The sequence below is a fragment of the Lepus europaeus genome, chromosome 1 (genome assembly GCF_033115175.1).
Source record: "Lepus europaeus isolate LE1 chromosome 1, mLepTim1.pri, whole genome shotgun sequence".
NCBI lineage: Eukaryota > Metazoa > Chordata > Mammalia > Lagomorpha > Leporidae > Lepus > Lepus europaeus.
This window is the reverse complement of record NC_084827.1, coordinates 39,189,729-39,204,777: the sequence shown is the minus strand read 5'-3', so window position 1 is coordinate 39,204,777 and position 15,049 is coordinate 39,189,729. Positions and strand designations below refer to the sequence as shown.

At 36.1% G+C, this 15,049-nt stretch overlaps 1 protein-coding gene across 1 annotated transcript in view; it reads right to left on the bottom strand.

Annotated features, from left to right (window-relative positions):
* SEMA3C (semaphorin 3C) overlaps positions 1-15,049 on the bottom strand; it is a 188,495-nt gene that overhangs the window by 65,460 nt on the left and 107,986 nt on the right. The window contains exons 6-9 of the mRNA XM_062210107.1: positions 10,424-10,514; positions 5,442-5,561; positions 2,942-3,084; positions 1,562-1,676 (exon numbers count right to left, since the gene is read on the bottom strand). Of these exons, the coding sequence (XP_062066091.1) occupies positions 1,562-1,676; positions 2,942-3,084; positions 5,442-5,561; positions 10,424-10,514 (469 nt within the window). The remainder of the gene's footprint in view (positions 1-1,561; positions 1,677-2,941; positions 3,085-5,441; positions 5,562-10,423; positions 10,515-15,049) is intronic.

Below are 15,049 nucleotides of genomic sequence, written 5' to 3'. Positions count from 1 at the left end.
TGGTGGCAGGGGCCCAAGTGCTTGGGCCATATTCTCTACTTTCCCAGATAGATTAACAGGAAGCTGGATGGGAAGCAGAGCAGCCAAGACTTGAACTGGCAGCCTGATATGGGATGCCGGCATTACAAGCAGTGGCTTAACCCCCTGCCCAACAACACTGGCCCTTAGAAAACTTTTTTTAATAGTGATTTTTAACATAAAAAAAGACTGTATTCTAATGACTAAAATTATTAGAGATAATTTTTACTTAAGAAGTACTTCTTCCAGGAACAAAATGTTTAAGCATATTAAGGCAAAGAGAAAAAGTGGCACAGAAAAGTATAATACACAGAATAATATGAAAGCAGATTCATAATAGAAAATCCTAATTAACAATTAATGGCCATTAATAACTGACTAATTAACAATCTCAAAGGCACAGATCTAGTAATGATTTCACAAGTACACTTTTTGTCTCGGAGAACAAAGACGGATGTATTGGTTTTAGGGTAGTGATGAATTTAGCCATAAATGAGTAACTGCTAGTCTTCTCCATATGTGCATAAAGGCTGACCAGGTGTAGTTTTTCTAAAGAGCAAGAAAGATTGAAACATAAACACGCTTGCAAACAATCTGGGGGAACAGTGAATGATCTGTCTTTGTCACTTAGAAATGACACTTAGTTTTTCTCTAGAAAGGCTGATCCAGAAAATTTTGTTTACAGGACAACCTACTGGCTTCTGAGACCTGCTGCTTTAGGTTTATAACTGGCAGATACACCAGACCTCACACTGTCATGCAGTCTTACTGCTTACTGCATTGTCTGTCGCAAAATCTAAGAATAATCAGCATTTTACATGTTAATATATTACAACAAAAGCAAATCCTTTCTAAATAGATTAAAGCAAAAGGACAACCATTTCATAGTTAGCAACTGACACTCTGATACGTACCAAATGATTCTGATTAAATAGGATGCTCCATGACAGAAAGAAATCTGCTTAGTGTTTATTTCAGTTCAAAAGAATAATACTTATGACGTCACACTGTTAATACTTAATCCTAAATTCAACAAGCAGAACTAAAACAAGCCTTCTCATTTCTATTTTGATTCTTTTCCACCTGACCTCTATTTTTCCCTTAGTAGCAATAGTAAAAATAGCTGTTTTCTCATGCAAAGTGATTTCAAATCAGAATATTAGACAATCTAGTAGACACAAAATATGCACTTTATTTAAAAAGCACAAAAAATATTGTCCCTTACATATAAATTATGTAAGTGCATCTCCATCTCGGTCTCTCTCACACACAAACACACAATACACACCACACACTCTCTTCTCATTCATAGATCATGGTGAATTCAATTAACTAAATGTCTCAGCGGTATAATCAGGGGCAAAACAGGTTAAAAAATACCTGAGGAAATTTATGAACAGAATCTAGATCATTAATACAAATTGGTACATTATATATGCTGAAAATTCCCATGGAAGGAGCCTTCTCCCCTGAGAGCTTATTAACATTCATAAACCTTCCACACTGTCCTTCAGAAACGTGTCTCAATGACACTTCTGCGTACCTAGTTCATCGAAGTGCGTTTCCGGGCCATCTTCGTCCGTCACTGAGCACACCAGCCTCGCTTTCAAGAAGGTGGTCCACTTATTCACCAGGCTGCGCAGCCCACCAGTGTCGTTCTGAAATCATTTGGCAAACATACTTCTGATTACTTAAACACACACTGGGGTGCATTAAAAGTTCAACCTGGTCTTCTTTCACCTGGAGATTTTCTATACTCTAGAGACAGGAAACGTTAACCACATCTTCACTCCAATAGTTACAGCAGAATTGTTCAGATTTGTAGTGTTTTATAAGATGGCTATAGTTATCCGAGTTTTCTCTTCTGGTATGGTATCAGCTGGGAATCAATCAGTTTAATGCATTCATGCCCTAAGTTCAACCATTCACAGTGCCAATGTTCATAAAATGCTGTGGAGGATAAAGAATTTAACTTGCCTTTTCTTGATAAGTATTGTCTTAAACATGACCAAAAATTATTGCACATAATGCGGGTTTTGGAATCTACTGTGGTCAGGAGAATGAGTGGAGATTAAGAGCCCCCAGCAGTTCTATTTCCCCCCTTTTACTTCTCTGCATTATCCTTTGAACTTCAATATCTCTGTTAACTATTGAACATATTCTTCTGGCCATGGAAGAAGGCACGGCATTTAGATCATTCACAGATATTCTTTATTGATGACAATTTTTTCTTCTGCATCCACAGACCTCTATCCTTTTTGTTGATTTTATGATCTTTCTCAAATGATGGAAAAACAGATGAGCTCTATGGTGAATGAGGTATTCTATTTAAAGACAAACAATTCTCAGCACAGAACACTTTTACAAACTGTTTTCCACAAAGGATGCAAATCCTAACGTCATCTTAAGTCCGTAAGACTCCCAAAAGGGAGAACATCAGGAATTTCTGTAGTTGCTATGTATACTGACTGCTTATACATTTACATGGCTCAACCTTTTGGTTACTCTTTTTATAATTGGGACAGTTTTACTCAAACACTTAATTTTCTCAAGAAAGTCCCTTGATGACTATCTTTTATCCAGATGTAGTTGTATTTTATTCAGAAGACCTTTTTTGTTTCTTTGAGTAATGTATAAATCACCTATCTGTCAATATCAAGGAATTAAATGCATATACAAAATTAGCCAAACTCCTTATCAGTTTAAAATTACAACTAAAATGCTTCTTCAGGATTTTTACTGAAACTGGATGTGTTTATCTCACATGAGTGAGGAGAATACATTTTGTATTAACCATCTTTCTACCGTATTCAATTTATTTGTAATACTCAATAATAAAAGAAGATGAACTGTTATAAAAATATATATTCCTATAGTTTAATTTGTTAGTCTGCTTTCAAACTAGAACAGCATTCATACTTACAGGACAGATTCTAGCAATCATGGAATGAATCTGTTTTGTACTCCTGTTGTTGTCAGTTAGTTTCTCTTTGAAGAAGAAGTACACCTTAGCATCATTTGGATCGGTGCCATCAGGGATGACATGTGCGTCCACAAACATGGGTTCTGGAACAAAAGAGCAAGACTATCCTCATGATGAAGGTCCATCCTCTGTTTCTCCAAGTAGACCCCAGGTACATCCATTCAAAACGTTGTAAAGAGGGGTAATTCAACGCTCACAGGTAAAGTTTCTAAAAGCAAGATTTATAATCGATCCATCCTGCCACATTTGGAATGTCAAGTACCACAAAGTAGAGCTATAAGACGAAAGTCTAAACTACGTTTTTCCATCTGCAGTACACTCTTGGAAGTGCAGGAAGTTAAAAAATTCTGTGTGCACTAATGAATTCTGAAAAAAATGAAAAGCTTTCTACCAGTTATTTCCCATGGAATCTGATGGTTGCTTTATTGAAAAAAAATGTTTGTTTTTCTAAGTGTGGTTTTTAATCTAGTGCACATAAACTCGAATTCACTGAAGCAGAATGTGGAATTGGGAATCCAAGATCTCAAAAACACATTTTTCTTAAAATACGGCAAATGAAATGAAGGGGAAACTTTTTAAGGAAAAAATGCAGTCATTTGAAGACATACAGAGTTTCCTTATTTCAAGAACAAAACAACTTTTAGAATCCTCTATTTCCAGATGTACTGGAAGAATCATTTGAAGAAGTAAATGGACAATCAGTGCTTTCTTGTGCCTGCCTATCAGTGAGGCGAGATATTTAACTGTGGTGAGTCATGCTGAACTGTGCAATGTGAGGTGAACTGCCGAGCTGAGGGTCAGCAGGGAAAGTTCTCCAGGGTGAAATGACAAGGATCTTAGTCTGTTTCTTCAACAGCAACTGATGTGAATCAGAAGGCAAAATCAAGTGAACTCTGCTGTTGTTAAGCCCACATGAACACAGGAATTGAAGTTTAATAGCAATAATCACAAAGTTATCCTACCTATGATTTCTATTAAATATTTGTCAGATTATGAAAAATATACAGCTGCTTTATCATTTTAGAATCTATAAGTAAAATAAATAGGAAGAATCCATGGATATAATCTATTCATTATTTCTTTGTTTTTAAAGATTTATTTACTTGAAAGTCAGAGTTACACAGAGAGAGGAGAGGCAGTGAGAGAGAGAGAGAGAGATCCTCCATCTGCTTGTTCACTCCCCAATTGGCCGCAACGGCCAGAGCTGCGCCAATCTGAAGCCAGGAGCCAGAAGCCTCCTCTGGTTCTCCTACATGGGTGCAGGGGCCCAAGGACTTGGGCCATCTTCCACTGCTCTCCCAGAGCACAGCAGAGAGCTGGATTGGAAGTGGAGTTGAACCAGCGCTCATATGGGATGCTGGCGCTACAGGCTAGTGCATTAACCCACTGCGCCACAGCACCAGCCCCAAGATGATCATTATTTCTAAGTGACATAAACTTAGGAAAATTTTTACATTTTTGCATTACTTAAAAATACAAGCACATTCAAAGAAGTAAAATTAAATTTAGTTATAACTTGTTGCAATTGGCAAAAATGCTTGGGTACTGGAATGCATAAATAATATTATTGTTACTTTTATTTATTCCATTCCTATGAAGGTTGTGTGACAGTTAATCAAATAAAGAACTGGAATATTGGGTGGATATTTAGCCTAGAGGCTAATATGCCAATTAAGATGCCTGGATCCTGGGCCAGCACTGTGGTATAGTAGGTAAAGCCCCCACCTGCAGTGCTGGCATCCAACACGGGTGGCTCATTCGAGTCCCAGCAGCTCCACTTCCAATCCAGCTCTCTGCTATAGCCTGAGAAAGTAGTAAAATATGGCTCAAGTGCTTGGGCTCTTGTGCCCACATAGGAGGACCCAGAGGAAGCTCCTGACTCCTGGCTTCGGATGGGCGCAGTTCCGGCTATTGAGGTCAACTGGAGAGTGAACCAGTGGATGGAAGACCTCTCTCTCTCTCTCTCTCTCTGCCTCTCCTTCCCTGTGTAACTCTTTCAAATAAATAAATAAATCTCTTAAAAAAAAAAAAGATGACTGAGTCCCATATGGGAATATCTGTATTCCATATATGACTCTAGCTTCCTCCTAATAAAGACCCTGAGTAGCAGTGGTCATGGCCCAAGTAACTGAGTTCTTGCCATCCACATGGGAGATTTGGAATGAGTTTTTGGCTTCCAGCTTCAGTCCTGGCCACTGTGGGCAGTTGGGGAGTGAATCAGGAGATGGGAGCTCTCTCTAATAAATAGCTTTTAAAAATTGGAATATGAAATATGAGGCATTTCATTTATTTATATTAAATATTTAAAATTATAAAGCACAGAGTTATCATTACTCATGTCATGTCCAGATATTAAGTTTTTACTGTGCTTTCCTTCTGTCATTCTGGAATTAAACATTAAAGTATGATACTACAAAGAATGTATAAAATGTTTTCTTACCACTTAGCCACTTGGAATTGTGCTGATCAGTTCTGACAGCATTTCTCTTGGTTAAACTTCGAAAAATGGCAGCATCTGTACCCATGAAATCTATGTACATCCCAGAGAAAAGCTCCTCATCTATGACAAAGAAAATATCAACAGACATCTTAATATTTTTAAAGGTATTTTAACATTCAGGGAGAATGTATTTATTATTAGATCATTACACATCGTGCAGACTGTTTGGAATTGTTAATTAGTTTGTAATTAGTTTGCATTGTCCACCAACCAACTACTGCGTAACTTTTTTCTGGCCTCATTATTATCTCTGATTACACACACACAAACACACAAAGGTACTTCCAAAAGCTTGTGGGAAATGAAATTAAGTGATGCTTGTTTTGATGCAAAAAAAAGTTTGAAATCCATGCATAAGAGGAAATCTTTAAAAAGTTCATGAAAATATACATTATGAATTTAGAAATGGATTTGGAAATATTTTTGCAGATTGTAAGCTTACCTTTATATTTCATTTTGCTCCAAGCATTCTGAAGTACTCTTACACAGGAGTATAACTTTAAGTGTTTCAATAAGTTTTTTAAAAAGATTCATTTTTAACTATCTTTATATACAGAAGATCAACTTAGTATATACTAAGTAAAAATTTCAACAGTTTGCACCCACATAGATACACAAAGTATAAAATACTGTTTGAATACTAGTTTTACAAATGAATCTTAATGAGGAGTGGGATGAGAGAGGAAGTGGGAGATTGGATGGTTGCTGGTGGGAGGGAGGTTATGGGGGGAAAACCACTATAATCCAAAAGTTGTACTTTTGAAATTTATATTTATTAAATAAAAGTTTTAAAAAACCAATATATTCTTAAAAATGGCTGAGAGTTTCAAGTGTTATAGCACATAAAAATATAATCAATATGTGAGTTAATGCATAAGAAAGATTTATTTATTTATTTGAATGAGAATGACAGAGAGGGAGAGGCAGAGACAGAGAAAGATCTTCAATCTGCTGGTTCACTCTCCAAATGACTGCAATGGCTGGGCTTAGGCTGGGCTGAAGCCAGAAGCCTGAAACTTCATCCCATTTTCACATATGGGTTGGAGTGGCGCATGCAGTTGGCCATCTTCAGCTGCTTTCCTAGAAGCATTGGGAGAGCTCTAAACTTGAACTGGCACTCATATGGAATGCCAGGGTCATAGGCAGAGGCTTAACCTGTGTTGCCACAATGCCAGCCCCAATGATTGATAGTATTTTGTCAATTTTAATGTGGCCTACATTCATGAAATAATAATAATAATAATAATAATAATAATAATAATAAAACTGTGGGGTTGCTGTGGTGACGAAGTGGGTGAAGCCGCCTCCGGCAGCACTGGCATCCTATATGCGCACCCGTTTGAGTCACAGCTGCTCCACTTCCAATCCAGCTCTCTACTAATGGCTTGGGAAAACAGTGGAAGATAGTCCAAGTGCTTGGGTATCTGTGCCCATGTGGAAGAATCAGAATAAACTGCTGGCTCCTGGCTTCAGATTGGCCCATCTCAGGCTGTTGTGGGCATTTAGGGAGTGAACCAGAAGATGGAAGACCTCTCTCTGTCTGTCTCTCTCCTCTCTTTCTCTCTGTAAATCTCCCTTTCAAAGAAATAAGTAAACCTTTAAAAAAATACCTGCGATGTTCAATCAGTTTGGTAACATCACAGAGTTTTTAAGATGTGATTAGAACTTTTGTGATCACAGTTTAATTCTCATATTTGACACCCGAGAAGACTAAGACTCAGGTTGTTAAATGACTTAGCCTTGATTCCCAGCTTTTTAGTGACTTTTAAAATTTGAAACCAATTTTCTGTTTCTTATAGTGTTTATTTACGAAAAGAAAATTATTACGCTCTTATTATCTTGTACATACTGCTATTTCTGATACACATTATATAAAAACTGGCATTTATCATAATTAAGTACTGATAAAACAATTTTAGTTGCACACAGAATGCAGTTCACTGGGTGTTTGATTTGTATGTGAAAAGAAAATATATTCAAAATTAAAATGAGTTATTATTAGCAGCTGAATCAGATATTTCAACTAGCATCCCAGAGTCTTAAAAAGTTTATCATATTATGAAAAAGTACACATGGATTTCAAAATTTTTTTACTCAAATAAACTTACTTTTTCTTTTCATTTGCCATGAATTGTTAAATAACCCATGTATATATAACATTAGACACTCAGTGACTTTTGAAGATCCCTATGACTTTCCAACCTAGTTAAAGAGCAGTGAGTGTTGAACTGGTAAAAGGCAACATGATGTGCCCCTCGAGCATAAAACAGTGGCTAGATATCTACTTAGAAAGAAGAAAATTTATTAGCTCTAGCCTACTGAATGCCATGCGGCTGTGTTCTTTGACTGATGTTCCCGGATTACTCTCCTGGCTCCCTTCAGATTGTGGTCACTTGGCAGGGCTGGGACATTCTGAAGTATGCTAAGCTCTCTGTGTAATAATAAGGAACACAAGTTTGCCCAGGATAGAATGAAGAATGACATGCTTCTAATATGTGCTCACCAGGTTATGAACTGGACTCCCCACCACCACCAGTTAGAGAGCTGGAGAGGCAGCCTTGTGTCGCCCAGCTCCCCTGCCTAGTCGGGGTCTGGAGCCCATGAAAATAGATGACGGGGAGAGAACAAAAATGTGCAGGAAGGCATCTTTGAGAGGCCTGGCTTCTCTAGAATTCTGACCACATTTTTGAATTACATATACACGGAGATTTTGCTGCTGCACTGTGATAACTTTGCAATTATTTATTTCATGTTTGTTATACTGAAGAACCATAAAACTATATGCATTATACATTCCTATTGTACAACAGATTGATTAGCATAGCTATCAATGATCACATCTGTTTCCAAGACAAGAGAAAAAAGATACTGAGAGCTTGGTGAGTGGCAGACAGGGATAACTCTCTGCCTACCATATATGTTATGCTGTACACATTACACAATTGAATGTCACCTTCTGAGTTATGTGGCGAGAACTACACAAGCCTTCATGGGTGTCTTTTATGCCTTAACTACTGAGTTTAAGTGAAATAAGTTCTGCTTTATTTTTCATCAGTGGAAAATAATTAATGTCACTTGGAAGAAGAATTTTATTTGAGAAGATGGATATTTTTGTCAGGGTTTTATGGAAAGACAAACTTGTTCCTTTTAACTTTAATTCAAACATACTGCCTTTTCCAATTTTACTTCCCATGACCAGAAAAGCTTCATGAGGTTTATGATGGGTTCTTTAAAAGATGACATATGACTTTGATGTCTTACAATAATAGCTAATTTTAGAAAAGAATGCAGAATTGCACATTGGACAGCACAAGTACATTATGAAATTTAAAATTCTTTTAATTCTTAATGTTCTTGGCATTAAATAGTTATAAATATTTTAACCAATCTGTGTTATTTAATATATTCCAATGGAAGTGATCAAGCACTATGATATGACAAAGTGAGTTGATCAGAGAAATTTTTGAAGATAGCAAAATAATAGATGGTAAAGATAGTAAAATAACAAACACAAGCTTATAATAAATATAATCATAGACTCTAATTTTTTGCAGCTTTTAAATTGAGCAAATTGCTTTAGGACTTTGTTTGACATACAAATTGTAAATGTTAATCCAAATAACAAAACATAGTGTAGGAATATGAGCAAAGGAATTCAAGTCTCCAATCTTTGAAAAATCAAGAAAGTCAATTTCTAATTCCCATTTTGTAAACAAATCTAATTCTCTAAGGCCACGCATATTAAACAAATTATGACAGTTTAGTTAGAAAACGTTTTATGACTTGTTCTAACCCTTTTTATTTCAGACAATATCCAGTAAGATAAAACTCCAGCATGGCTAAGTTAAGAGATATTTGAAATTTATTTCTATAGCATTTAACTGCAATAAATGAAAACTATATAAATGTAATGACTTTCCAAAACACTGCTTCTATTCAATAATAGTAAAAAATATTCAAAAATAATAATATTCAAAAAATCAGACAAAATTGGATGGCTTGCGTTTCCCAGGCTTTCTCTACTTTGTTACCCTAATGGCATTCTTTTGAAGTAATGACTGGATCACCTCCAAACTCATATTTACTTAGTACTAGGTGAACCTGTCTTAACTTACTTTCCAGACATGAGAAAGATGAGTTGCCTATTTAAATGAACTGAGCAAGTATTCTAAACACAGTAATTATTTCTCCTCTGTTCTGTTTCCTAAGGATGAAATTTAACTATTGGCCACACATAGAGAATGGAAAAAGCATCTAGTACACATTTGACATGATGAAATCCAAGGTTTGTCTCCAGAGGAAACCACAGTAACTCAGAATTTTTTCAAAAGTACCTTAATTAACCAAAAGAGAGCATCTTCCAAGTGAGGCATAGGAACACAACTAATGATAGAGGTTCAAAAATAATTTTTTTACCAAATGTATTAGCAAGCAGTTAGACCTGTTGCTTAACTAGTATTTTATGGAAAGTGTGAAAAACGCAAAAGGAGCTTTATTATTGCCTCCTTGTAGATAGTAATTTGTAGACACTCCACAGAGAAAGCACTTAGCAAACACATGCACTTTGAAATGTATAAATTACCAAAACATGAAGAACAGTGAATGTACTTAGAAGACAAACAACTACTTATAGCACTGAAAATCACTTTATTTATATATTTAATAATACATACATTTTTGTAAATAGTTGATATGCTCCAGGAATGGCAGAATGGACATGTTAGATGAAAATATATCTGCATATAACTTAATCAGGAATTCTTGAAAATGAGAAATTAAGTTCCCTATTTCTTAGCTCCTCAAATTCTTCCAATTATTGTATCCATGTAGTACCAGCCATGCAATCCCCCAAATGGCCACATCACATTGCATTCATTTTCTTTGCTATTTTCCATTCCCTCCTCCTTTTATGTGCTACTTACTTATCATAACAGAGACTGTGTTCACATTGGGGTTGAAAGAGCAGCGACCTTTTCCAGATTCACACTTGGAGTCAATCATGAAAACTTGGTCCTTTATTGTAGACACAATTAAAAATATGGTTAACGATGACACACACAAACAACCACTCTTTAGTGAAATAAAGCATCCTCAAAAATAGTATGCATTTGGCTGCTTACAAATTCCCAATTTGCTATATTAAGACATGTGTCCCATAAAAAGAATCATCTGCAAATTATAAGCTAACCTCACTAGTCCCAGCTCTCATCCTATTATAATCGCCATACAAGTGACACAAGAATGAGTTCTCTCCAAATCAACATCAACAAAAATCACTCAAAATAAAGGATAATTATAAATCTGAACTAGTGTTGAACATTGGCCAAAAGAATAAAAGTGTTCACAGAAGAACAATGTTTGTAAGGACTATATTTACAGAATAATCAAGACAGTTTATAAAAATTTTTGTAACTGCTTAATTCTGTTATATAATGCATTACACAGATGCAACAAAACAATCCAAAATTTGGATTAAAATGTGTTATTTACTCATTCATTTAACAAAAATTTATTGAGCATCTATAATATGTCAAATTATGACTTGACAGTAAAGAAAATACACAAACATTTTTATCCTCAAATAATTTATAATCTAATGAGGAAGGGAGAAAATAAATAGAGTAAGTTGAGTATAGAGTATGATAGGTGATGCTTGGTCTTTATGAGACTTTAAACAAAAAAAGGGGGAGAAAGAAGGCCAAAGATTAAGGAAACTGAGTTTAATGTGAAATATGGTGATCAGCATATTCTCAGTAAGAGGGGCTATACTCCGGGTGTAAGTATTTATCTTTTTATTTTAACTTAACTTTATTTAGTAAATATAAATTTCCAAAGTACAGTTTATGGATTACAATGGCTTCCCCCCCCATAACTTCCCTCCCACTTGCACCCCTCCCATCTCCCACTCCCTCTCCCATTCCATTCACATCAAGATTCATTTTCAATTATCTTTATATGCAGAAGATCAATGTAGTATATATTTAGTAAAGATTTCATCAGTTTGCACCCACACAGAAACACAAAGTGTAAAAATACTGTTTCAGTACTAGTTATAGCATCACTTCACATTAGACAACACATTAAGGACTGATCCCACATGAGATGTAAGTACACAGTGACTCCTGTTGTTGACTTAACAATTGACACTCCTGTTCATGGCATCAGTAATCTCCCTAGGCTCTAGTCATGAGTTGCCAAGGCTATGAAAGCCTTTAGGGTTCGCTGACTTCGATTTTATTCTGACAGGATCATAGTCAAAGTGGAAGTTCTCTCCTCCTTTCAGAGAAAGGTACCTCCTTCTTTGATGACCCTGTTCTTTCCACTGGGATCTCACTTGCAGAGATCTTTCATTTAGGTCTTTTTTTTTTTTTATTTTTGTGCCAGAGTGTCTTGGCTTTCCATGCCTAAAATACTCACATGGGCTCTTGAGCCAGATCCAAATGCCTTAAGGGATGATTCTGAGGCCAGAGTGTTATTTAGGACATCTGCCATTCTATGAGTCTGCTGTGTTTCCCCCTTCCCATGTTGGATCATTCTCTCCCTTTTTGATTCTTTCAGATAGTATTAGAAGACACTAGTCTTGTTTGTGTGATCCCTTTGACTCTTAGACCTATCAGTGTGATCAATTGTGAACTGAAATTGATCACTTGGACTAGTGAGATGGCATTGGTACATGCCACCTTGATGGGATTGTATTGGAATCCCCTGGTACATTTCTTATAGAAAATTACTAAAACATGCTTCAAAATTCAAAGGAAGTAAAGACTTCTTCAGGTTGCATTAAATAAAAGAAGGTCTAAATTGTCAAGGGAAGTTTTTAGAATTATCTGGAAAGGGATGTGGACACATTAATATTTTTCAGTGTAAAATAAAGGAATCAAAAGTCTAAGGAAGTTCCATCTTATCTTGAGATTTGGTGTATTGGGAATGGAATTTTTCAAAAGACACACTGAGTCCTGGAGAACAGGTGAGTTTTCTATTGCCATAGTCCAGGAGTCAGGTAATAATAACTTGGCCTGCCAGCATCTCTGTGGTCATGGTGAGAACGATAGATATGTGAGAGATTTTGTCGTGAAAATCAACAGAGCCTGTCATTTGATTAGAAATTGGTTGCAGTTCAGGAAGATGAAGGAAACAAAGGTGATTCTGAAGTTTTGACTGCTTGAAGAAACTGAAACTAGCTCAACGTTTGTTATACAAGTACTGAGTTTGAGGTACTGCAGGCCATTTCTGAGACACTAGGGAATTATAGGCTTAAAAATAATGACAGTCCTCTAGCCAGAGAAAGTTCTACAGCACGATCCTCCTCAGCGAATTCACTGTATGGACAAGGAAACCATGGCTTGGCCAGGACCATGTAGCAAAAGGGTGGCAAAAACACAATTCAAATTCTATCTCCTAATGCCTACCCATGGGTGCTTTCCAAAATGTCTTTATTTGTGAGATGACTATACTAACTAAATAATTAAAAACATGAGGAAAAACAATAAAAAAATCAGTAAGCCCAGTAGTGATTTAAAAGCCAGTTAGGAATTTGACTATATGTGACTCTGCATGTACTGATGAGATGGTTATGTATCATCTGTTCTCTGACTTTCTCCAGAGCACGGAACCCTCATATTCCCAGTGACTGACCTCCAGCATAGCTGTGATCCACCTTAACAGTCACTCATTCAAGTATCCTGAAATAATTCTTTACACTCCTCTCCTAAGAACCCTTCTATACTCTTCTACAGCTCATCAGCCTCTTCTCTGCTTGACTTTATTAACAATTTGAGATCACATGTTTTAATTTCAGTAATTTTTGCCAAAATATTAACCCTTAACTCATGTTTTCAATTCTGCAAATACTTTCACAAAATATTTATTTCAATGTTGCCACAAGTGGCATATTTATTGCTTAAGTCTTTATAGGTATCTCAAAAATGAGCCTTGAATCCATGAATTTTTTACTGCATCCACACTCTGGAAGAACATATCTACCTATGTTCTCTAAGCTGGCCTCCAAAATACTAAGCATTTTTTTTCAGTAAGTAACCCTAAAAGGTCAATTCAAGATACTATAAAGTTGTGCTCACCAACTGAAAATAGACCCTCTATGCTTCTCAAAACCATCTCAAGTATGTTTTGTCAACTAGTTCTGCTGTCAACTATTTCAAGCCATGGCATGGGTCTTTGGCTAGGCAATTGAGACACCACTTGGAATGCCTACATTCCATATCAGAGTGCCTAGGTTTGAATCCTGGTTGTGTTGCTGATTCCAGCTTCCTATGAATGTTTCCCCTGTAAGGTAGCAAGTGATGCTGAGGTATTAGGGTTCCTGCCATCTGAGTGGGTGGCCTGCATTGGATACATGGCTTCCAGCTTCAGCATGGCCCTGCCCTGCCAATGTGGGCATTTGAGGAGTGGTCAGACAGATAAGATATTGCTCTCTCTTTGTGTGTGTGTGTGTTGCAATAAGTGGTTAAATAAGTGTCTAAATATTTTAAACAATTTTAAGCCTTTGCCACTACAGTCAAATCTCATTTTGTCTTATCTCCTAACATTCTCTCACCTCATTTTATTGCCAGTTACATTATAGAAAAACAAAGCCCTCTGGTGACACATATTCAACTTCTCCCCATCAAATATATAAATAACATATATAGGGAAATACATACAATAATACATATAGTCATACATAAGAAGAAATGTTTCTGTTACTTTGAGACCAATTATTCAACCAATAGTTTGGGTCTCATCCTGTCCAGACTCCTTCAGTACCATACACTCTTCTTTTGTTATCTCTTTGCCTTCTCTTTTCTTTTGACTTACACTTTCATCTTATTCACAGGATCATTTACACCATTAAATTACCCCTCTGCTTCCACACACCACTACCCTTGGGAACCATATTTCTCAAAGTATTATATAAATACTCATCACTAATTTATAACTCTTTATTCTATTGCCAATGCACTTTAACTGGGCATTCAACCTCAATTGTTCTACTGAAACACTTTTTGATTAGACCTTTAATGAAAATCAAAGTTCACAATTCAGTGTTTATTTTTTAGACTTCATCTTACTTGGATTCTCAATGACATTCAGAAATTGGTAACCACTTCCATATTTCTAAAAGGACTGATTTTATTCCAAGAAACAGCACTTCTTATTTATTTTCATCCCTATTTACTTCCGTGACTCTTTTTGTCTTATTTGCAAGTCTCTTTTATTCCATCTGGTCCATACAGTTAGGAGATCCTCAAATCTTTGTCAAAGTCTCACTATTTTCTCTCTGCGCAATTAAACTCATGCTTTTAGGGGGCTTCTGTTACTCTTATTAAACAGTAAATCATAATACCAGGCTTATATTCAACTACATACTTGATTCGAAATGGATTCTACAATGGTGTCTCAGACTCAGTAGACCAAATGCAGGCTCATAATCTTGATCCCCAACATGAACTTATCATCTCACTTTAGGACAATTATATAAGTGAGGAAGCTGAAATTAACAAACTGCCAATAGTTGTGGGAAATTAGAAAAGAAAACAACAAAATGTTCA